This window comes from Calypte anna, chromosome 2, assembly GCF_003957555.1.
Source record: "Calypte anna isolate BGI_N300 chromosome 2, bCalAnn1_v1.p, whole genome shotgun sequence".
NCBI lineage: Eukaryota > Metazoa > Chordata > Aves > Apodiformes > Trochilidae > Calypte > Calypte anna.
Window position 1 is genome coordinate 116,069,479 of NC_044245.1, and position 26,211 is coordinate 116,095,689.

Genomic DNA, 26,211 nt, shown 5'->3' on the forward strand with positions numbered 1-26,211 from the left:
AGAAGGTACCCATCGGAGAGAAGAGAATAATGTATAAAACATGGGCCTGTTTTTGAGAGCCTGAGGTTACAGATGCCTTTTACACCACATCATGTTCCCAACATAAAAAATTTGGCAGAAGCACCAGGTTGAAAAATGGAAAGCAATTTGATTTTGATTCTGTGGAGCAAAAAAGACTTATCAACTTCTTGCAGTAATTTTTGTGAGGCAGAGTATACATTTAGGGGAATTACAAATAAGTTGCCTGAATGCTTTTTTTTCTATATGTTTTCTTACTGTAAAAATGTAAATGTAGTCTTAACATAAAAATGACTAATTATTGCAGTCATTTTTTCTAATAAGCCCAGATAAAATTACTGTGACTTAATAATACATCAGCCACCTCAGTTACTCCTGCTTATCTGAGAAAGCCTTTACTTTTAATCCATAAGAAAATCCACGTCATCTTTCATAATTATACATGAGTTCAACCCAGATAATCTTCTAATTAGTCAAAAAAAAAAAAAAATTAACAGAGCCTCCTTATGGAATAGGATGCTCCCTTGTGCACAAGGCAGGTGCTCCCTGCTTTTAAGCAGCCAGATATACTGGGCACCATTTGAATCCCTGCTGTAAATAGGTGACTTGAGTGAAGTCAGTGGAGTCCATCAGTTCAAAAAAGGTGCAAGGGACATACAAACCAGGCTGGATAGGCTGGATCTTCATAGCACTCCTGCAACCAGCACAAGGCTGAGGAACCAGCTATGCTTTCTAGGGAGATATATATGCCAGGTGCTCTCATACACAAAGGACAGAAACATGGCAGATGACTGAGATCAGGAATCCCAAGTCTGGACTGACTCCTCATTAAACTCTTGACCACTCAGCCTTAAAAAAGAAGAGGTAAAGGCTTCTGACAACACTATATGTGCAGTAATAAACTGATTTTTTCCACGAACTTTAAATGGTGAACACTCAGCATTTGCAGTTCAGCGAGGTCTTGTTGAAGTAACAGTGTTTTGAGCCCCAGTGTGGTTCCATCACTGCAGGCACAGAGTGAAGATGACCTACTGGTACCAAGCAGCAGCACACGTGAGTTAAGAGACCATCAAGACAGCACTGCCATAGCCACAGCAGCACAGTCACACTGGGGAATAAAACCACAAATCTAACACAAGTTTAAGACTGGTAACATTGGTTCCCCCAGCATTTTTTTTTTAATTGAAAAACTCAAGCTCCAAAGATCATATGTGAACTCAGATATTACATTAATTTCAATATATTAATAAGAAATAAACTCACTTTAAACAATTTGAGGATTGCTTTCAGTTTCACCCAAAGACCTACAAGTACCTGGATTGATGACAAATGGTAACTGACACTAAAGAAACTAGCAATGAGCTTAAATCAGTTAAAAGAAAAAAAATTACCAATTTAGCCTAGTCTAATTTTTGAAACCAGAAAGTACATAAAAATTAATGTAAAGCTTACATCAAAATAAGCACCTAAAATAGTATCTCCAGGAGTTTAACCAGAGTTGAAAGGAAAATTACTTACAAGCATCCGTAATGTATCAGTTGTGGCTAACTAATGCTACAACTGAAGGAACATATGAATCTGGTAGTAATCAAAGGATGGTTTGGGTTTTTAGTCTACAATTTTCTTACGAGCTCTCTTTGTTCCAAAAGTTTTACCAGATACTATACCGCAATTAAACTACCTACCCTATATCTTTTCCATCATACAGCCAGCCATTATTTTTCTATTTGCTTACAGTTCTCATAAATTTAGGAAAAAACTGCCTGGCTAAAAAACCCAGTAATTTTAAAGTTGAATTAGAAGCTGCCAATTCAGGACTGGACATCAGGATTAGAAGTGATACTCTGGATGGTAAGGAAGAAACAGAAAAGGGGACTTAACAACCTTTGTGATTGCAACAACATAAATGTGGTTGCTGATGAGACAAATGTCCTTTCTTTTGTAAACAATTGATTAACTCAGTGTGGCTCTGCCTGCAGGGTAGGAGAAGGATCACTTCCCAACTACTGGGTCCTGTCACACACCCTGAGTATACACTGGGATTTCCCATTGCCTCCCTTCCTTCTCCCCCCACAGATGGTTTCTGTGGGAAGGAAGCCATGCAGGTTTCACAACAGACTTTTTTTTTTTTTTTTTTTTTTTTGGTACTAGAAGGAACTATAACTATCTTGTACTAAAGTGACCAGAAGAAATTCTTTAAAAGTTCACTGATAACAAACTGCAGTGAGCTCTGTGCAGTTCAAGGCTGCCAGGGGAGCTTCTCATGGGACAACTTGCTCACAAACTCAGGATAGATTTTGTTAAAGTACTTTCTCAGTTTCAAGATGCCCGGAATAAACAAAAATCCCCTTTAATGTTACAAAACCTTTGTGGTTCAAAAGCCACTTAAGGACTATATGATTAGTTTCATCACCACAATTACAGAAAATTCACATCCTGTGTGGGTCACAGCTGTAAGACAGAAGTCCTTGACTGTATTCTTCATCTTACTGGTTACAAATGAAAAAAGATTTAAAGGCTCCAGCCCTCACAACCACTGAAACCAAGTACTTTTACTTTGTATGAGTCAACAGAACTACACCTCCCATCTTTTTAATAAAAGGAAAATAAGCTTCAGATTGCCTTTAAATGGTTAGTTTCCCAGTAGAAAACACCAAATCCACATTCATCAGCAGATGTGGTTAAGCACAAGTGGGCCAGAAAAATAAGGGGTGGGCATAGCAGAGGACAGCGAGTGTGCCAATTCTGATTAGACACACACAGTTGATAGCATTACAGATCCAGAAGTTTGAGACACAAGTCACTGCTTCACAGTGTTAGGAATATGTGAAAAAAAAAAAATTTAGTCCATGATAAGAGCCATGGGGCCATTACAACCCATACATTGCAACCCATATAATTAAAATATTTGTAATACAGCATATGAAAGGAAACCCTAACTCAGCCCCAGTCTATTATTTAAGCTGCCAACCAGCATCTGTATTTGGATGGAAGTGAAACACTATTTTTAAATAACCTCTGTTACCAAAAAGAAGCCTCACCCCCCACGAACTTTTAGGCAATTAAACTTTCATTCCATATACTTAATAGTAAAGTCTTCAAGAATCAATGAATAAAGGCATTTTAACTGTACAAAAAACCAAAACAAAACAAAACAATCTTTGAAATGCTGTTCAAGGTATAAAATATATAGAGAATACTGTAACTTCTCTATCATATCATCAAACCAGAAATCCACGTGAGATGTAAAGGTTGTGAAATGATGAAGGTGAGGTCCAGCAGAAGCAAAGAACTCGTGCACCATCAGCATCAAAATTTTTACTCCTTCTTGTATGGCCTGGTCTGCCCTACTCATAAGGATATGCCATGTGAACAACCATGCTTGGAACAAACACTAAGCTGGTTCCCCAAGAAAAAAGAGCTATTACAGCAATCCCCCATGACCCCAAGTACTGCTGCTACTGCAGGTGCAGCCAGGTTGTTGAGAAGAGGGACAGCCCCATCTAATGCAGCCAGGTCAGCAAAACTTAAATTGTTTAAAATGTCACTGAGCAATTCAAGTGATTGTGACTCCCCCCAAAGCACCCTTGGCTACTGTGCATTTTTATTCTGCTGACTGAAAATGCAAACCTCCCTTAGCTATAAAATCCAAAGCTGTTGCTTGGTATAAGCAGTGTCACAAACCAGAGCTCTGTTCCCTTTTCAGAAGCCCCAAGCATCAGAATGTGTTGTGATTTTGAACAGGTTTGTTTTTTTTTTTTTTTTTGCAAAAGTATGTCAGTTGTTACTGATGTGTTATAAATCCCCAGAATGCTAAATATACGCTCACAAATTACAGAAGAGATTATTTCATTTGACTATATTATAAAACAGCAGACACCACAGAAGCCCTTTGGTGTTAGCGATTATCTGAGGTAAAATCCTGGCTCTGCTGAAATTAATGGAAAGCCTCAACTGTCTAAGGTAAGGCAAAAAAGTCATGTCAAATACTGCAATAAGACAAACTCTGGTAAGGGACTCTTATCTCTCACTAACTGCTTTAACATGAGATTAGGAGAATTAGGCCTAAAGGTTAGAAAACCTCAGCTGTAGCAGATATTTTATGGGAAGGGAGATAAGCACAGTAAAAAACAAAAGGGACTTGAGATGAAGAAAGAAAATGCTAGACTGAATGACAGAAAAACTGCCAGAAAAATCAAGGAAGACTTAAATGCACTAATTTTTTACTCTGTCTAAAACTGTTGAAAATCAGTTTGATCAGCCAGTCAAGAAGATTACGCTGGTGTCACAGCAATGACAGAATTATATAAATGAAGAGAACAGTGATGCCTCTAATCCCTTCCCTGGGTGAAGGATAGAGTCCTGTAGAAGGCAGGTGTTGCAAGAAAGCCAAGAAGCTTTTAAGCTACTCTTGACCAAGTCAAAGATAAGAAAACACTACAGCACAGCTCAAGGGCAAAATTTCAAACCAGACAGAAAAATCCCAGTAACATAAATCTAGAGAAATTCATAAACTCCAATAATGACAAAATCAATGGTTCAGTAAAATCCATTGTGGTTCAGTAAAAATTTTCTTCAAAAGCCTGACTGCAGGTCTACCTGGGACTCATGAATGCTGCCCACTCCTAACTAACAGCTGCCACCTCATTCTTGGGGCTTGAAATGCATTCACTTGTATTTTCTTAGGAAGTTATAAAAACTAGTACTATCCTCCTGCACGTTATTTTCAAATAATGAAACAGCCCTTGGGGAAGGTGAGGTTGCAGGCTGATGATCAGTATGCTGAGCAAGACTTGCGGAAGAAGATGGATGCACATGGATAACTGAGGGAGTTACTATGAGCCTTCAGGAAGGGCAAAGCATCAAAGTTCCTGTTCCTTAGTTCCATAGAAGTGACAGGCTCCCCACATGAGCTGAGCTGTAAGGAAGTGATGATACAAGGGTCAAGTGGGATGGGGTGGCATCACCCACAACCCCAGGTCAGGGCAGGAGACAGGATGAAATTTCTCCTCCTGCTGTATGTTGACCATCCTAATTTGCTCCCTCCTGATGACTGGAATGCACTCCATCACAACTTGCTTTCATGTTTCCTCCTATCAACTGAGAAATAAAACCCACACAAGAAGAACAGAGCAGAAATAAAGAGCAATTAGAGGCACTGGACATTAAGGAGTCACACATCTTCTGGCAGCTACACTGAGGATCCAGGCAGAACTGCCAGGTGACTTACTAACAAAAGCTCTTCATTTTTTTATTGTCATTTTGTCTATGGAAAATCCCCTTACAGGTACCAGCGTGATAAAAGCAATTCACAAAGCCCACTCAAATGAAACAAAGAAAGGTCTCATTAGCCCAGCTTGCCCCCTGAGCAGAGCAATTGGAATTCATGAGGACACTTCCTATACAGCACAGTGAATTTTGTGAACACTTAAAAAAAGCAAATTGAAAGTCAGGAAAAAAAAGCACTCTAACACCAGTGGAAAAAAAGGCACGATACAAAACAGAAAGCCTGCTGAAAGAGGAAAAACTGATAAATACAGACTTTATCCTTTACTGACATAAATCTAGCTCCCAGACAAACTCTGCAGTCAAGTTACAATAATTATCAGCAGAATCGCAGTAGGGCCCAAGGACCTTATTTGTTTTTACAGAATCCAACTGTGCTGGTTGCTTTCCATATACTTATCAGTTTTGAGAAAAAACTTGCAAAGTATGCTTATTGAGTCTGACCAGCTCTGACCAGCCCAACCTTGGAAAATCAAAGAGATGCCCGTATTCTGTACTGACTTGCAGAAAAACTCATACTTTAGCAGACAATTAACTGATCTGACCCTTCCACAATCTTTAGAAATTCTTGAGAAACTGACTGTCATGAGCAGGAAAGACTTTCTACTGTTTTGCAGTCTTTAAGGACATGATTTGATACTTGCTATCAAAGAAGCAGCACTTGATGCAGCACAGCTCAATCTGTAGTTGTATCTGACTGGAGTGCTTGGGACTAAATAAGATGCCAGAGGTAGAAATGGTCATATGTGTTAGAAGCAGGGATTTTGTCTTCCAGAGCCTTGGGTCCTGTCTGGGGAGAAAGGCTACAGGGGATGGCAATGTTCTTTTTCTGTATGGAAAGCTGAGGGCATCTGACCTTCACTTGGAAAGTCACTGTCACCATAGCACACAAGAGGATTTCCACCTTCCTGCTATCTCCGGTGCTTAAGTCTTTCACCAAAAACCCTGCCCAATGTGAAGTCTTCAATTCAATGACTGAGGGATCAAAACCATACCTCTCCTGGACATTCCTCACACAACCAATTACCTACAAAGTTACAACTATAAGCCTACTGGGTTTGTTTTGGTTTCTTTTCACATGGTCAGATGAGAGAAACCATCTGGACTTTCCAAATCAGGACATTTTATTTGTACTGAAAAAAATTTGTACTGAAAAACGAGAAGTCTTACTGGGCTTTCATTTTGATGAAATGAACTTTCACACTACAGGTTAAGTTGCCTCATCCCATCATAGTTCTATTGTATACAGTGCATGTGAATCTCTAGAACTGCTGGAATACAGTAAGGAGGCATGAGATCACACATATAGTCTCAGAGGTATTACCAATAACAAGATACACCAAAAAAGTGCAAAACAAGCAAAAAAAGTCAATTGGGGTTTTTTTAATGTCTAAAAGTCAATGTCTAAAAATCAATGGCTAAAACTTAATGTCTAAAAAATTAAGCATTGGTTCATCTCGTCCCATCTGAACTATCTCTGTTTTTTATGGCCTTGGTTAAAAACACTGGCTGCTCTTCTCCTTTTTCCCAAAACAAGCAAGCAAGCACACAATGCAGAGACTATGGAACACCAGTAGGAAAGACACCAAGTTGCTTCAGTCCATACTAACCAAAGCACAATCAAAGATGTCAGCTGAGCTTGCCAGCACTTTTTAGCAGGGGTTTATTTTCAACTTCAAACAAGTGATGGTCTCGTGTTTTACTTTTGAATGTAATCTTAGGCTTTTATCATTTCTTCATTAAATTTTTCAAATATTTTAAAGGACATACACAACCACTAAAGAGACTTAATTCCTTCCACTTTCTTAAAGCAAAGAACACAATGGCAAGAATGACCTAAGGGATAATCACTGGACTACTCATCACTCAAAGGAAAAAATAAACCAAAGGCAAGACATCCTTCCATGAACAATTTCAAGTATGATTGTGTTCAACCACAATATAATGTAGTTGATGCAGGAGACACTGCAATAGCCTAATCTATGCAGGAGATAAGACTGGACAGGTCACAACTGCACTTGATTTGACGCCTGACTGGAAGGCTAAAACATGAAGGCAGGTCCTATTTCTGCAGATCAGACCACAAAGCCAGGAAAACTGAATTTTTTTTTGAGCCCAAAAGATCTCAGCATTGTCTGTTTTAGCTTACCACTGCAGAGCAAATAGGATAGGCATGCACAGTTTATTTTGTTTTAAAGTATTAACAACAGCAGGACTCTGAAATTATTATTTCTGATGTGGTTCTATCTGAGTAAGTCCACAGGTTATGAAAAAAATCCCCTCACTTGTAACGTGGTAGTATTAAGTAGGATCTAGAAGCATTTTCACTACATAAGATGCAAGAAACTAAACAGCTTACAGAAAAAAAAAAAATTCTAACTCATTCACATATGCAAGATTTCTTTGAGGCTTAATTATCATTTTTGTATCTTAACGCAGCAATGCCAGAAACTCTGCTGTCTGTTCAACCACAAACCAGACATTGCACAAGCAGCTGTTTCCCAAGCCACTGAACACTGACACACATGAGGAACCTCTCCAGTCCTGCTGTGAACAATCCTGTATTGCTCCTTAGCAGCAAAAGAAAATTTAACCTGGCTTCAAAGGATATTACATGCAAGCTGCTTAGAAACACAAACTGCAAATTTCCCTCATTTGGTCCTCAGAAGGAGCCTAGGTTCTGAATCCATCTTGTTGCACTTGTTCCAGGGCCTGAATATCCACCTCCGTCCCTCACTTTTGCTCTGATGGCAGCTGTTACTGAAAAGCCCAAACATCTTTTCTGTACTGTCATGCACTGTAAGCTTAATTTAACATCGGATACAGACATCTAAGTGCTACTACTGTTGAATCAGAATCTTTCAGGCTTGTATCTGTGGTTAAAAAGAGCACCACCTACAAGCCCACCCTCCCAGAACTTTCATTCTTCCTCCCCCATCTTGCCCAAACATCAGTTCTGCGGGTTCATCATGTTTTACAATTGGTTCTTGGATGACTCCTGAACTGAGAGGCATTTTCACTTCTGGTACAGCAACACAGCTGCTCCTTTTTAAACAGGAATTGCATTGAAGCACTGCAGTGTGGGCTCTGGCAACATGCCTCACCCTCAGCTGTAGGGCTTGGAAATTTGCTATTTAAGCAAAAAAGTTATGCTGAAAAGTAACCTACACATCTGAAAATCTTCTATAGAAAACATGAAAAAAAATTCCATCCAACAAAATAACACATGTTTTTGAAGGCAATAAGGAAGAAACATATAATCTATTGGAAACATTTTAAAAATACTGGTACCTACCAAAACATAAGCATATCTTCCAGAGAGGTTTTTTCTAATTAAGTATAAATATGAGAAGAGTAAATATCACAGATCAGTTCCTGAAAACCTGAAAGAAAAAAGTTGCACCTTGTCACCAGTCCACTGCTTGAGCTGTTTTCAGAGAAACTTCCCAAATGCACCTCCCAGAGCTTCTCATGCTGAAAAACTAGCTGGAGAGAATTAGTATGGCTCTGATCTATCAAACACCAGAAGCTCTGATGAGAAGTTATTGTAACCTAAAAAAAAAACACATGCCAGCACTGAAGAGCAGTATTTCCCTGCTAGGGAAACAATGACCAAACACCGTGGCAGCATCAGTTGAGTTGACCCGTGGTAGAAGTCTCTCAAATTCTCTCTGAGGAGACAAGAGCAACTGTCCTTCCTTCACTAGGCATCTTGCTTTTGTTAAGCAGATTAAATGAAAGTATCTGAAAATACTTTGATTTTCCATGGGGTCCCACTGGAAAGCTGGAGACCATCTCTCTGAAGCCTTCAGAAGCCACAGTACTACACCACAACAAAGGGGAAAACCCATGCCTTCTGCTGGCATGCACACAAAGGGAGAGTACAAAAAAGACTGAAATACTGACTTCTCAGGAACTTCATTTTAGTCACTAATTCTCCATCAGTTCTCCATCAGCACTAGTTCCTCTTGTTAAGGAATATACAGTTGCTTTTTTTATTATTATTTTTAAGTGACTACTCCCTCAGCCAATAATTGCAAAACTTCTGCAGCCTTGCACAGTGTTGATGAGACCACATTTTTTAATAAACACTACATCACTTTAAAAAGTAATGAAAAGGTGGAAATTTTCTACGATAATTTTGTCAACATATCACTAAAATACCACATTTTGTTCAATACTTCTTAGGCAAGGCCAGTGACATAACAATTTGTAATGACAGCTTAGGAAAAATCTGGGGAGAGGCCTCCTAAAAAGTAAGGAGCTGGGGTGAGGAAAGATCAGGCCAGTAAGCAGTGTGCTGATCTCTCTGGGGAACCACAAGAAACCAGATAGGCGACCACACTTAGCAGTGCTGCACCCCATCTTTGCCATCAGCAGGAGATTGACTCACACAAATAAGAACTGCATGGGTGCTGAGTGAGGCTGTCAGCAAGCAACACGAGTAACACACGAGAAACATGCAGAGGCTCTCTGACAGCTCCCTGGGAGGAATGGACACTCCTTTAACATTTCATTTTAGCTTCATTTTCCTCATCTGTTCTCCCTTTGTGTGCCTCCACAGGGCTTGAGCAGGCCACTCTCTCAGGACATCATGCAACACTCTTCCAAATCGAGAGAGGCACATTCACTGCATCCAGCTAGAACCTCCTACCACTAGACCTACAGTATGACAGAGAAACATTTTTTAAAGAACATTAGAATATGGCTTAGGAAACTACAGGATTAAATCATAAGAAGCACAACCATAGCATTTTTCTGCTGATTTGAATTACGAATAGAAAGAACGAGCAGTTAAGAGGAAACAAGATATGTTCTATGCAAGAGCCAAGATTTTTTTTCCTGACATGTGCCAAACAAGGAGAAGAAACAGAAGAATCTGGCACCATTAAAAACAGTTTGTGGAGAAAGGAACTGAATATCTACAGCCAAGCTCCATGTGGTTTGTAAAGAGGAAACTTTTGTTTTATGGGACTCTCAGTCAGCCAAAGTTCTCCCAGAAGGCGTGCAAATGAATATTAGCCTAAAAACCCACACGCATCTTGTAGAAGGATCAGTAAATCAAGGGGGAAAGAAAAGGAACACTGCTGAAGTTTTAAATCAGAATTCAAAATCCGCCTCATGGTTGAAAAAGTTAGTTTACCAGACAGCTATAATGTCATACATGGTAAGTATGTTGGAAAGGAAAGGCAGCAAGTTGAAGCACAGAACTGGAAGTCGGGAAAATGAGATCCAACCCTGGCTCCACTACCAAGTAGCTCTATGAAACTTGGATAAAAAAGAAAAAGACTGCCAACTTAACTGTGAGATTTTCCTTAGCTTCATACAGTGTATTAACATTGCACTTATGCTGTTTCTTTTAGCTTCTATATTTCCCCCACTCCCTGCCATTACTATGCACTAAGTTAAATAAGTGACTAGATGGAGTACTGAGAACAGTTATATTATTATACCAAAACAAATTCTGCTCAACTTCTTAATCAAAATACTTGACTGAAACATCCCAAACGATTTTATATTGGACTGTAATTCTCATAACTGAGTAAAACATTAAGGTGACTGACATGATCCAACAGCTTAGCTGAATATTGCAATAAAATATGGCATTTCTGGCTTAAAACAGTAACTAGAATTTGTACGTCAGCATAAAGGAGACAGGGATAGGGCAGGTAACAAACAGCTCCTCAGCACATGCTGAGTAGTTATACCACAGAAGTATTTTTTTAATCTTCTCTGAGTGCCCTGTGAAGCATTCAGCTGTATTACCCATAAATCAACAAACCATGTTGACCTCCAATTTATAGCAAGGAAACTGAGGCAGAGTCTGAAGGTAAGACTGAGAGCTTAGGAAGCATCCAAGTGCCCACATCACACTGAAGTCACTCCTTGCAGGGGGAGTGGGAGGCCCAGGGAACTCTCTGTTTTGCAGTTCCTTTCTGTCCTGCCATTGCCTGATGATGTAGCTCTAGTTATATCACCAATGATTAAAACACATCAGGTGGCAAATATCATCATCATGCTTACAGGAGCAGCTTCTAACATCTCCTGTAAGAGGATACCAGGATTAAGATTTGCTCCTTTGTGTCTTCCTTCACACACAGCCTTTGTATGCCATGTTTCAGCTAAAATTTGCCAACTAGTGTGCATTTTTCCTCCTTAACCTATGAGTAAGCAGGAATCTGAGTTTTGAAGCCATCTGTATTTGCTTAGGTTTTCCTCATTCATACCTTTAGGGCTATCAGCTTGGAGGAGGAGCAGGATTAATGGTTCAATATTTTCTGTAAGCAGTGTGCATTTGTGTACAGTATTCTAGATGGATTCCATGCTTCATGTTGGACTGGAATACTAAAAAAAGTTTAAAGCAATTCCATCTAAGTCTTGCCCTTTAATTGTATTTCCTCTAAAGAATAATGAAGAGAAGAAAGCAATACCAAGCATTTCTAGTTAAAACCAAACTAATTAAGATTACAGTCATTTTTCACAGAAATGCTGGAAGGAAAAACCACTGTAAAAGTAAAAAATATTGTCTTTTAGTGAGAAATCCGGAGCTAACAGTTCTTATTGCCACTAAAAATACCTCCACCCCACACAGACACACATTTACCAGAATGGCATTTACTGATGGGCTCTGGATGCTAATGAAGACCAGATCAGGTACAAACTAACTCTGAACAACCCCCAACAAAGTAGGTCAAAAAAAAAACTGGGAGGGAAGGGAAACTGTTGCTAGGTGGCAGTGTACCTTAAGCAAAGAGTACTGCAAATCATAGATTATTGGAAAAGTTTGCTATCTGTTAAAAGAGGTGTCATCTTCAGTGTCATTTTCTAAGCCTTGGTAGGAAGCATAACCCAAGATGGGTACATGATACCCAGACTACATATGAGAAGGATGAAGCAGCACTGAAGAAGAACTAAGAAAAACCTCTCAAGACACACTGTCATGCAACACCCACAATGTAATGGCCCCACGGGTCTATTAATGCCTTAAGAGAACACAAAAACCAGTGAACTGATTCTTGTACATCTTGAGGAAGCTAGGGTTTTGCTTACTTTGTTTTACTCAACCTTCACTAAGCTCTTACCAGAAGAAGCAAGTGGAGAAATAAGATTCCACCACATTTTGGCACAACAGTGAGTAGGTGACAGAAAACCAAAAAGTGGTAATGAGAAAGGTTTTTTAAGGCTACTTAAGAAAAAAACCTGTTATTCTTCTTTCTTAAACAGAAACTTAGGTTTCAGTCTTCAGTCCTCATCTCTTCAGAGTGCAGTAATAGTGGACTATGACATTTAACCAAATGAGGCCATGAAAATGTATAGACTAGTCCCTAGGATTTCAACCAAGAGGATGGAGAAAAAGCCCTCTGTAGAAATCCAAGGTAAGAAGGGAGAGGCTAGATTTTTCTGGTATCCTTCTATCTGTCCTTCCTGATGTTCCTTCCAACAGAAAACTACCTTAACATATTGCCTAAATTAGCAGAAGTGGTAAAAAAGACAGGCTGATGACATCTTGTGAACTACAATTCGCTTGGTAAGAGAGCTGTTAGCAAGCTCACAGCTTGTCACAGAGAAGGATAAAACGTTCTTGAAGGCAAAGATGAAATCTATATTCTCTTCACCAATATCTATCTGGTTTCAAGAGAGCAATTTTTTGGCAACAATATTTTAGATTAATGTTATTGTATAGATTGGAGGTATTTTACAGAGAAAAATGAAAGATGCTGTGCTGCAACAAGGGTTTAAATCCATAACTCAGGCCATAGAAAAATCCTTTCTGAGAAATTTATCAAGTAAGTCTTCTAATGTTGACTTTAGTCTACAATTATACTATTTTAAGGGTTTTTTTAATACCATATTCTGACACATTAGAAACAGGTCAGAAACAATACATTATAATGTACGTGGCTTGTCTAACCCAGCATGGGAATTCCTCTAATCCAGTAAAACCCCCACAGGTTACATGTGCCATATATTCTATCATTCCTCGTAAGCAATTTTGGCTTTGATGCCCATTCACAGTAATTATAATACCAACCTTAGTAACCTGAAGAGCTGCATAGGGAATGATTTTTACAAACCCCTTCATCAGTGTGGCTCATATAGGATACATGTTATGCCTTCCAAGAAGACATAAAACTCTCATGACTATTTCCAGGTTGGGACTGTATCTCCCTTACCTGAAAAACTTTTGAGATGCAAACCTCAGGACAGTGGAATCCATTTTCAATGGATAAATATGAAAGAAAAACATCTTTGTTCCAGTTCTCTTCACTGTCCCCTTCCCCAAAGACAGAGGGGAATTTATGGCCATCCTGAGCCTCTTCTTGGTAATTCACAGCATATGCCCCACAAGGAGAGAAGCAGGAGAGCATCACAACCTTGCCCCACAATTGATGGTTAAAATTTGGGATAGCTTTCAACAATGGACATGCAATAAAGACCAAAGCCAAAAATAAGCATCAGTTTGAGCAAAAAAAAAAAAAAATTGAATACTGCCACACCTCCCTGTTCATCTTGAGGGTACTTCCCTGACTTGGGCTGCATTCCCTCTGGAAGAACATCAGGAGTAGGCTTTATTTGCTGTCTTACCCCCTGCTTCACAAGACTGTGCACAGCCAGTGGAAAAAATTTTGAAAACAACAAAAAGCCCATAAAGCTGGAGTTGGCTTACACACTTTATGAAGACAAAAGAGGATAATCTGTACAATCTCCAGGATAGGAAGTCATCAGGTTTTGCCACAGCGGAGATACTTCCATGCAGTGGCAAAAATGAAGCTCTCTCTGGAGAAAATACATTCCCCAGCAAACAGCCTAGATAGGTTTTTCTTCATTAACCAGTAAGAGGGAGATCCTTCTGTAGCATGCAGAAGGCACTGAGCCTCATTTGACATTGAAGTTTAACTCATAATAAAATTTTCTGTGATTAAGGAAACTTTTGTTCTACTACTGTTTCTACACCATCTGTGATACGAAACCTGGCAAAGACTCCAATTAGTTTCCTTTGTGTTATTACTGCCACCAGCACTCGAATGATAAACATTTGTACAAAAGGAAATTCCTCTTCTTTTCTTTTCTGTCTCCAAAGAGTAACTACTTTAACAAGAAAACTTGCACCAGACTCATCCTGAAACCTCATAACCCCAGATGACAGACACTGCACTACAGAAAAAGGCAAGGGCAGACTAAGTCAATACAATAATTTTTCAACACAACTTTTCTGATAAAATCTTTACTCCAGCAATGAGCACTCAGCCTGAGAGGAAACAACACAGGAGTGTACATTTACTTACTTAAGCTCTTCATTTATATAGAGATACATATGACCACTATTGCTATCAGATATGGAAGCCACACATAGTTGTGGTTAAGATGTTAAATTTTATTACTCTTGTAAAGTTTATCTTAGCACGTTAAACACCACAAAAACTCCCCTATACAGAACTTGCACATTGGTACAAGCATACCAACATTAGGGCAACATATTTATTTCTATTAAAAACACCTGTAAAGGTGAACTAGCAACATTTTATTCTAGCATAAGCAAGCTCGATAAAACCAGAATCGTTCACTTTTCTGTCCAAATATTAATGATCCATGATCAGGAGTACAACCTTGATGTTGCCCTTTATTCACGCAGTAATTTGCCAATAGCCCCTATGTCAACAGGTTCCCAAATGTTTTTTTCTGGACTTCTGAAAGGGGGCAGCACTCCTTCTGCTGGATTTGTTACATTCAGATACAAGAAAGGGAAAGAAGAAAAAGAACACGTGAAGGACACACAGGGATGAATAAACAGATAAGGGTCAGATATGAAAGGGGGATCACAAATATGCACCAAATCTCAGGAGAATGAACTAAAACTTATCCTCATTTTTTTAGTCCACTGGACCCCTAGCTTGGCTCTTCTTCCTGCAGACCAGAAATGACTGGTGAGTATGTCTAGTCATTGGAGGCTGGCCAGTATGTCACAAGACCATGCGTATTTTCTTATCTTTCTTTAGACTATAAATAAAAAAATAAATAATAATAGCACATTTTACTGGAGCAAGATACCACTTGTACAACAGCAATTTATGCTGAGGGCTCTACTACACAAAGATGGGATTTTCTACTTTTCTCTCCAGTGACTTCCACGCCGGTGCTTTGTACATGTCTCTGAGAAGCCGCCCAGTTTTTAAAGAAGTGATTTATTAATTGAACCATTTGGGTTTGATGGCAAAATAGTGTATCTTCTTGCTGCAGCTACTCTATCTATCATTCTGTTGTAGCACAGATGCCCCAACAATTTTGAAGAACTGACTTTAAAAGCTCTTCTGCCACAAGGGTTATGAACCCCAAATGGGTTCTTTGATCCTTTTTCCACACGACTCACATCTAGATAAAAGCTTCACAGCAAGCGCTCCGTCTGTTTCCATCTTCAAAAATTCTGCCTGTTACAGTTCTACCAGAATTTCTAGTAATCACAGGCATGGTTTTATAATATGGCTAAACCATACAGAAGCTGTTGTATTCAGCTTCTACCCCAAAAATGACACTCAATCCCACTTGTCCTGACCATGTCCTCACTGGTCTCCCTTTGTTTTCTAAGTAGACCTCCTTTAGGGAGCTAAACTTGCAGGAAACTAAACCTGTCAAAAAAAAAAAAAAAAAAAAAAAAAAAATGCAGTTTTTACTGGTTTTACTCCCAGCTCCAGATTACAGGTGGTCAGATAAGCAACAGTAAGGAGAACAATGAGGAATGACTAGTTGAGCAGTGGCTATCTATCCAGTAAGCTGAGCTGAAACATGAAACAAGCATCCTAAGGTACTTTGTTAAGTAGTATGTCTTATGGGATCACCCCACTCAAACAGTGGGATGGATGTCTTCCACAGAAAGCGATTGATTGGGCTTGCTAATTCAAGCCATATTAATAACAGTTCGAAAATGGACATAATGGAAATGCTCCATCTCTGCTTACAGTCAGTGACCAGATGACTTCTGGGATCAAAACAAGGATATTCACAGGTTTTCTGTTATCTGATTAATTATCTACAGTGATCCCAAAGTTAGGCTTATTGGTCAAAAACTGCCAGACTCACATTCTGACCCTTTTTTAGAGGCTAGTACTGCAATTAATTTTTTTTATTTTATTTTATTTGGGTGTCTACACCTTCCAAAAAAAGAATTTAATTATTAGGAAAAGTAGCTGGTTATTATTTAGAATCAACTTATTGTTTTATATGGTTTATTACATTATTTTTTTTATAAAAGCAAACAATACAGTGAACAGTGATCCCTCCCCTTCTTCACTCCTCCTCCACGATGCCTTTACACAGATTCATTCATCAGCTGCAGAACAGACACTGAAGGGCATCAAGTACGGGCAACGCAAGAGAAAAATACCCTGGAAAAGGTGAGCACATAAAGAAAGAGGTACTGTTCGGAGAGAATAGTTCCAGACAGTGCTTCTTTCCCCAAAACCACCTCCAACTTCTAGTTAAGTTGTCCCAAAATGCGTATCTTCTGTGAAGCTTTAGATCGTAAAGTTGAAAGTAACTAATGGCAACACGTTCAGTCACGGCAATGTTCCCGACCCGAGTCCTAGGGGCTTTGCTAACACCACCCTCGGCTGCTGATCAGACGGGACAGCGGCGTTGGGGGGACGATGTTGCAACCCCAGGAGCAGCATTTGTCCCCCAGGGCACAGGGCCGGTGTACCCTGGGCTCACCGGGCAGGCTGTCAAGTGCCTCAAGTTCTTTGGCTGACACTCGGCGCACAAACCACACGCAGCGTTTAGCAACCTTGTGGGTCGCTTACATTCACAAACCCTTTTGGTGCTTTGGAGCACGCACTCCACTCCCACGCACCCACGGAAGGCCAGCACAGCCTCCCCCAGCACACACGTGTGAGCGGCAGCCCCTCGCCCGCCGGCCAGAAGAGGAGCAGCCGCCACCGCCCCCAGCCCCGCACCTCCCCGGCTCTCCCTCCCCTCTGGCCGCGGCGGAGCAATGAGGCGGGGGAGCCCCGCCAGACAGCAGCCACTCGAGGGCCCGCGGCCCCCTCGCTCGCCTCAACCGCAGCGGGGGGCCGGGGGCCGCGGCCACCACCCCCCGGGGCCCCGCCGGGGCAGGCGCTGATAGGGCTTCCCGGCGGGGAGGGGCGGGCGGAGGGAAGCGCGGCCCAATGCGCGGCTCCGGCGGCGGGGCTCCTGCCCCGCAACCTCGCAACCGCTCCTCCGGTGCGGTCGTGAAGGAATGCGGCGGCGGCCGCCCCCAACCCCCGCCGCCCCCACTGCCCCGGTACCTTTTCCTCCTGCAGAGCACGCACACAGCCCAGAGGAGCAGGGCGGCGGCGGCCGCCCCGCTGTAGGCACCGAACTGCAAAGCGTCGGGGCCCATGCTGGCAGCCCTGGCCTCAGCGGCCGCTTGTGCCTCTCCGCCACCGCCGGGGAGCAAAGTTTTGCCCGTCCTCCCGCTCCCTACAGGAGAGGCGCCCGGCCGGCCAGCCCTCCCCGCCCACCCCGAGCCCAGGGGGCTGGGTTTGGCTGCTCAGAGCTGGACTTGGCGAGCGGGCCCGATGCGACCCGGCCGGCTCCTCCCCGGGGAGAGCCCGGTGCGGGGAGGGTCGTGCCCGCCCGCCCCCGCGGCCTCCCGGCAGCGGAGGGAAAGCCCCCACTTTCGGCATGCGGGGAAAAGCACCGGTGCGGCGGAAAAGTTCCAGGACGGAGACCGGGGCGGGGGCCTCGGGGTAAACCCGCCGCGCCGGAAAGCAGCCCTGGCTCTCCGAACCCCTCCAGCTCTCCCCGCACCCCGCGAGAAACTCAGTTCCCCCTCGGACTCGGGTGCCGGAGTGGCCTCTCCCCATCGGGCAGGCAAGCGGTCCCATCAGCCCTTTGGTCTTTGCTGGGATTTGCTACAAAGGCCCCATGTGTGTCCCCTGCTTAAGAGGCAAGAACAACACCTCCCCAGCTTCCTAAAACTTAATTTGAGGCAGGATGAACGAGACATGAACAGTCAAGTTTGAGTCTTGTTGCTATGCCATTGAGGTAGCACTCCTGTTATTCCCAATCTCAGTGTGCCTGCTCTTCTGGCATGTTGCAGAGCGGGACGAGAAGAGGAGGCGAGCAACCAAAGATTGAGCAGACGGGGTTGGGATGGAGTGGGGCAGAAGTCCGGAGAGTTTGGTACCGGCTGGCAGGGCAGGGGGTTGGCAAAGTTCTAAGGTACAAACAGAAACACTACTGTGATGTTAGATACCGTTTAATAAAATTTACAGTAAAAGATGGAGTAAGATACCAGAGTTTATGGACTTGCAGTTTGTTTAAAGGCTGACAAGACAGAAAGTTCAGGTACTTTACTCATTCTTGCAGTATTACATGCAAGTATTCCATTCATGCAGTATTACAAATTGTATATTTCACACTATTTAATGGTTTATATATTCCTTTCACCTTGAAAACAAGTTGTACAACACTCACTTTTCTGGATTGCTATGCTTGGTTGGGGTTTTTTTTTCTGAATTGTAGGGACTCAAATGTATTTTAGCAGATAAAAAAGCCAGTTATCTAGAAAATGCTCCTGACATTAGCAGATTTCATCATTTTAGAGGCCTTACTCACATCTGAGGGCTTGCAGTTGGCAGTGCTGTGCATCTCATTCCTGAAACTTGACTGTTAATTTCAGTTAAATATTAAAAATGCCATCAGAGAATATCTAATGGATCTGTCTCACACTGATGTGTCTCTGAATCTCGCCACTACTGCTGTCCCTCCTGAGATAAAAAAATCAGACACCCTTATTGTGCAATACAATGCACTGAGAGAAACTATAAGAGAAGCTATTGTTTTACTCATAGCTCCCTCATGCTTTTTGCAGGAACTGTATTTGAAATCCTCAGCTTGGAATCCCAAAGGCTTTCGTATCTGCTAATCCTGATAATTCTTGGAAAAGTACTTAATTCAGAACTGAGAAGCATTGCACTTTAAGACATTACACAATATATGTGTATGAGTATTACTCATTTTATAAGAGACCTCTGCTGTGAAAATTTAGTGTTTCACTTCAGTATACTGAGAAAAAAGTGCTTGCATACAATTAACTAGCTATGATAGGTAGAGTGATCCCTTATCCCAATGCAAAATATCAAAATCTTGAGAAGATCACTAGCTCTGGCAGAGGGCATGAAGAGTGTTACAACTACAACATTTTTTAATTTACACTGTTGTTACTGTCTCAGATCAATTGTAGATGAAAAAACACACCACCACACACCAAACTCCACCACACCAAGAGCAAGATGGTGTTATTTAAAACACAGAGAATGCAACCGGAAAGGGCCTAGATACCCTAAAAGTGCTGTGTACTCTTCTGTGCCCACCCTTTGAAAAGCCCAAGAGGACAGAATAATAACCCCTCAGCAAGTGAAAGAATCTCAGAGAGTTAGCCCAAACCTGTTAAAGTTTGATGTCATATATAGTATGAACTACCACAGTATTTCCACATAATGTACACAGTTAAAATTACGATAGATATTTCTGTACACATTTGCATCTGAGCTAACTGGGGAAAGAAGGTGAGGCTGAACACTCCCCTTAAACATAGCTGTAGCAGCAGAAAAAGGAAATTTAATTAATTTTCAGGAGGAGCAAGGTTGTAGTGATACGGTCTCATGTTGGAAAAAGTACTCTTTTAAGAGCTGGAGAGATTTTCAGTTTAAAGCTGATGTGATCTTTATGGAGCTCTCACTGCAGCCTGGGCGTAAGTGGGAAGAAAGAATGCAGGCAAATGGTGTTGGAGTTGTGGAAGGCTAATGTTACTCTCCAGCTGGATGCAACTGTGTCCAGTTCTCCTTACTGGTGGGGTGTCATCCCTGTTGTCCAGTTACAGCAGTATTGGCTCTTTGTCAAATATCTTCAAGTGCAATTCCTAAGCATAGAAAGCTGCAAGAAACAACTACGTCCTGGAGAGAGGTGAAGGCATTTTGCAGATATGCAGGAAGGCTTTTCAGTTGAAATACAGCAAAGATTTCAGAGGGGTTCCTAATAACCTGGTAGTAAGTCTAAATAGATAGATAGATGCTCAGTTACATTTCCCCTGTTTAAATTCTGAACATTCTGTACATATGCTACAGTTCAAAATGCATACTGTGTGTATGTTTCATACTGCCAATGTTGTAAGATGATATAGATCATATTTTTTTGTCTTATGAAAATGCAGAAGACTCAAAATAAACTTCGAACAGTATATACTGCAATCTGTACTGTATGTTACACATCACAGTGTGATTCTGCTATATGCAGCACATGGACAAATGCCTGTTCTGCTGGGTAGCTTTCTTATTCACAAAGATTTAAACTCTCACACTTAGATAAGAGCAGATTCTCCATCACTGAAGCACCACTGAGATATGCATTACAAGCGACAACAGGAGCAAGGCTTATTTTCCTGGTTGCCCAGCTCTACTCAGGCTATTTTTCATGAGCCTATAGCTTTGCTCTGCTGTTACCACTGCAGCTGCAATACTGCAAGTCCATTCTTGCCCTCAGTTTAAGTGCACATTAAGTATTTCAACCAAAACATGGCTATGTATTTTTTCTGAGCAATGCTAAAGAAAAATACCTGTACTAGCACTTTGAGAAATGGCAATGGCATCAGACTTTGAAATGGGGTCAACAAATTAACCTCTGCGTCAAAGATAATCTGTCCAAATGTATTTAGGTCTTAAGCCTCACAAGAAGAGAGGTTTTGTACACTCGAGTGACCCGCTGGACCTTTGAAGCTTAATTCCATGAAGATGCCACTGGAACTGGGTCTGCTTCCAGCTCTCAGCTCAGCAGCTGTTTTCTCTGGAAGTGAAGGTCTGAGCTAATAGAGATCAGGCTGAATTCAGGGCAATGAAACTAAAAGCCTTTTTGTTCACTGCTCCCTGTCTCCCTTCCTGCTGGAATACAGGCAAAGGGAAGTGCCGTGATTTAAGCGTAGGACGAAAAGGCTACAGACCTCTCAAATCTCATTCACTGGATTTAAGACTAATACATTTGATTCTCACTTTGTGTTCTCTCCTTTGGGAACAGATCAATCTGCACTTAATGCTTTTGTAACACAGTGCTGCAGCCTCTCTCCTTTGACCTCCTGTGTCAATCACAGCCAGTCGGCCTGAGCTCTGGACAGGACCCCATGCTGAGAGGGGCAACAAGTCCCACTCACCTGTCCCTGCACTTCAGATGTTGTAGTCCCACTTCCCACTATTGTATGGACTGACATGCCAAACACAGGCCTGTTACATGCACCAACACATGGGACTCACCATGTCAGGGAAAAAAAAAGGTGAGAGGTCTGCAGGAGTAGGGGTGATGGGGTTGTCTGGTGGAGATGCAGAACTGAATAAGCCAAGGGATCATGAATGGGAGCCAAGGAGGGAAACAGGAAAGAGAATTTGGAACAGATAAGTGTAAACTGGGGGTGAATGAGCAGGATGTAATCTGAGAACCAAAGGAAAAGCAGAGAAGAGAGTAAGAGGGTTGAGGAGCAGTGAGAGAATTTACATTGTCTCAGTGTAGAGATGAAGATTTGGGATTGTGATTTGTCTCAATCTTTAGGACTATATTAGAGTTTTTTTACAACCTTAGTGATTCTGTAATTTAAAGGTGAAATCCAAGAGAGGTGGAAATGGAAATGAGTAGGAATGACAGTATGGAAGAGAAGACAAGATGGCTGAGGTCAAAACCACTAAGATGGTTCCTCAGGCTTGCAGGCTGGGTCTCAGCAGGGAAGAAGGAAGCGATGTGGGTCAAAAATTGACCCTGGGAAAGCATAAAAGGGATGATGGCCAAAAGAGGATCAAGAAAAGAAGGGACTAACAGAATAGGCTTCATCTTCCTTGTTGTAGTTTTGCATTGTCTAAGATGGTACAGCTGCAAAAAGCCTCATAACACATGGTATTGTTTCCCCTTACTGCCATCTGTGACACAAGTCATGTAATCTTGTTGTTTTCCTGTTGTTTTATATAATGATCAAGTGGCCACAGTGAGAATCAGTTAGTTCTTAATCTGGCAGAAAACTCACTCACTGAAGGTGAAGAAGGAATAACATGCCACCAGATTAGCCACTGATTCAATTAATCCTGAAGTCATACACTCATTAGCTTGTTCAAGGAAATGGGTTGGCAGTCTGTGATGTGGACTGTGGGAACATGAGGCATCCTATGGTGAAAGTTAAATAAAAGGGTCTTTCAGCCCTGGTGGGGCTCAGAAGTGCTCAAATGGTGCCACATGGGAGACCTTTCACATTTTCACTCTGACTTTTTAATGAGAAAATTTTATTCTATATGCATGGATATAAGGAATTAATTTAGGAATGAGTTTTTAAGCTAAATCTAGATTATGCAGACAAAAAGGCTGTTGGGGTCCTGCTTCTTTCTTCTGGCAGCTGGAAAGTTGGTGAGACAAGAAGGGGACTGCAAGAACAGCAGTTCTCCTGACAAAGTTAACTAAAGCCTCTCCCTGAGAGTTATATTCCACCTTTTTCTGTGGTGAGTCATACACCGTGGCACTGCTTGAAGATTCATAATCTGATGGTCCTTCATTTTCTCCAGGCTTAACTTGAAAGCTTGAGCCTGATTTAACAGTATAGTAAGGTATGCAGCTGTATGCCTGAATATCATCACAAAATTTCAAAGAATGCTCTACTCCCTGCACAGGATTATGTGGACATAAGTTGTGAAATTTATAATGAAAAATAAATGTTACTATATCATACTTGCCCTCATTAAAGGCCTACAATTCTAGGCTTTCAATTCTAGTGCTTACTAGTACAATTTTAGACTTTGTAACACTGAAACTATCCTTTTTACTTTTCAGTGCTATAATTCAATTTTCCTTGCCTTGGGAATAGTGCAGTCTTTGCTAGTGACAAATATTTGGGGCAACTGAGGAGTGTTTGTACTACTATAAAAACAAATACTGTGTATTAACTCATTAACTGGCAGGTGTATGTATATAAACAACATCTGGACAGTTTTCATTTCTCTGGAGTACTGCACATAGCTACAGCATGAACTGGAAGAGAGCTAAGGAAAGAGAGGAGAGGAGAGGAGAGGAGAGGAGAGGAGAGGAGAGGAGAGGAGAGGAGAGGAGAGGAGAGGAGAGGAGAGGAGAGGAGAGAGGAAGTGTAAAAAATTTAGCTCTCACAGTCCTGTCCTTTGTAAGGATGAATCAGCAACAGTTCAAGAGAAAGTCTTACAAGTACACAGTTACTCAAGGAAACAATGAATCATTGATGATTGCAGATTAAAAATCCAAAAACAATTAGCAAATTATATTATTAATAGATTGTGATGTAAGAATATTATATGTGCCAAATGGTTAGCCAGTAAAAGCAGTGGAAAGGGAGAAAGTAAAACCAAAACAGGTTTGTCATAAAGGATGATAATACTGTTAGCTTCAATGCAACTGGGAGCCTACCCACAGACATTTCTGAAACCCTACATAGGGAAATACAGGAAATACATTATCACAATCCAAAGAAAATCACTAGCTGGGGTACTATCCTAAAATGATGAAGCATTTCTGTCAGGAATGCCAAATCTTGCAAGACAGGGCAGATACATATGGCAGATATATTTAAAAATTAGAGGAAAATATTGAAAAAGGAAACTAGACCTGCTAAAGTGAAATAAAATCAGTAATATACTAAACAACTTGAGAATTGTCTTGGCACGAGTAGACAAGGTTGAGCTGAACATGGTGAGTGCTGAACAGAAAGTGCAGAAAAAAAAAATTAAAAAAGAATGCTAAGAGTAAATGCATGTATGGAAGTTAATTAGCAATGAAACACAGACTAATCATCAACTAATATAACATTTTATGTCAAAAAGTGGAGATACACACAAGTTCCTAATGCATGCCTTGGATTTCATGCTACAAAGAAATGCAGGTAACGAGATTTCATAGCACAGTAAATTCAATGTATGGGGAGTCCAAAAGCTGGCTTAGTTCAGAGTTACCTTGCAATCACTGAGGTCAAAGGTACTCAGGACTCCTTAGCAGTTATTATTAAAGACTTTTAAAAAACTGAATCAATCTGTATCTCAAGATGACCTGCATGTTGCTTTTTTCTTTTACATTAGTCTCTGGGTTTTTTGCCTTTACTGTTACTTCTCCATGGGACTCCCTTGCTTTAAAGCCCATACTGAAGTGTTTCGAATCTCAAAGTCTAGTGTGTTGCAGCAGTGCACCAGCAGATCATAAACTGGAGCTGTTCTCTTCCACCTGTGTGTGACACATGCTCCTACTCTTGAGGTGGAGACATTTGCTTTGCCCATGAATCAGCTCCTGATCATCTGTTTTCGGTTGCCCATATTAAAGTAAACTAAATCTGAACTAATCCCTTGTAATTTAATGAGCAACACTTGTTCAGCTTGTTCACCAGAGCATGTATGTTCTTGCCCCAGAGATGTCATGGCAAGGCTGGGGCAGACACTGATGGCCCATCATAGACCAGTCAGCTGATCTTAATCTTGTGCTGCAAATCCATCACAGTCTGAGGTTGTCCCAAAGCTGCTGGGTTACTAAATGTTGCCTTTCTGTGCATGGGGCACACCTATGGAAGGTGTTTTAATTAAAGGATTGGGCAGGGCGTGGGGTACAGTCTGTACTTTGGACTCCATCCTAAATAGATACTTCTGCTCCATTAAATCTTCCACTGGGAGGAAGAGACTAAGCTCGGACAGCTCTAAAATCAAACCTCAGAAGTTATTTTATTTCTTTGTAAGTAAAGAGTGGAGCAAGCACAGATCTTTTAAAAAGGGAAGAGGGAAATATGTATGCATCCAGCATATGCCCACAGTTACCTTCCAGGGTTGTCACTGGCTAAGTTGAAACTGAGGCCATGTGCAAGTTCTTATTAGAAGGTGGTGGAGTTCCCCTCTGAACATGTACTCCAGCTGACATCCAGTGTTGGTCAATGTATGAGAAGCAAGGTGATATTTTCCTGGGTATCATCTCCACAGTCAAGCTGATGCCACTACGAAGACACAGGAATAGAGAAGTAGATGCAGTCCTGTGAATTCAAGCACTGGGCTTTCAAAGTAGGAGAGAACATAGAATCATAGAATGGCTGGGGTTAGAAGGGAGGGACCTTGAAGATCTTCTCGTTCCAACCTCTCTGCATGGACAGGAACACCTCCCACTAGATCAGGTTGCTCAACGCCCCATCCAACCTGGCCTTGGGAGGTTCCAGAGAGGCTCCTCACTTCTGCTGTAGCTGAAATTAAGTGGTGTTTTTTGAGCTTGAAAGTTATTCTGACTGGCTCTGCATCTTCTGCTCTGATAACACGGACTTTCTGAAGTCAGATAAAAATGGCTGCACTTAAGAGGCTTTGTCTTTGAAAAATGTTTTGTTTTGAAAAATGTTCTGTGTAAGCATGCTTCTGGCCCAGTACTTAAGCTTTGGTTAAAAACTGCAGTGGGGGGAATGTAATTTGGGTTTGAGGATTTATACACATTTTAATGAAAATTAAAATTATCTGAGAAGACATCAAGAAACTCCTAAACCAGAAATCAAGTATTTCTACAATGAAAATAATTTTTGACCTTGAAAAACATTAATTATCTTGTGATTTTTTTTTTCTTCTGTGACGAAAAATTACTGGTGGGTGGAATCAGACCTATCCTTGTTGCAGCTCCATTCCTCTACAGAGAACAAAAGCCGATTTTCATCTTGGACTAAAATTGTGTGTTTCCAAGCCTTCTTCTACCTATTACTTTTTTCTTCTGCCAGGTCCACTGCTCCCTACTTTTGGTTTCTGCTTGGTGATTCCACTTATTTCTGTTTTGCACATCCCAGGTGGCTTCTGAGTCCAGAATTGCACAGGTATTTCTATCTAATGGTGCCCTCATGCCACGTTTCCCCAGTTTCTGATTCTGGATGAG

At 41.3% G+C, this 26,211-nt stretch overlaps 1 protein-coding gene across 1 annotated transcript in view; it reads right to left on the reverse strand.

The window, feature by feature from the left end:
• LOC103527051 (cytochrome P450 7B1) overlaps nt 1-17,777 on the reverse strand; it is a 122,741-nt gene extending 104,964 nt beyond the window's left edge. Inside the window, exon 1 of the mRNA XM_030444431.1 lies at nt 17,586-17,777. Coding sequence (XP_030300291.1) covers nt 17,586-17,680 — 95 coding nt within the window. The 5' untranslated portion in view covers nt 17,681-17,777. The remainder of the gene's footprint in view (nt 1-17,585) is intronic.
• Between the last annotated feature and the right edge of the window lie 8,434 nt (nt 17,778-26,211).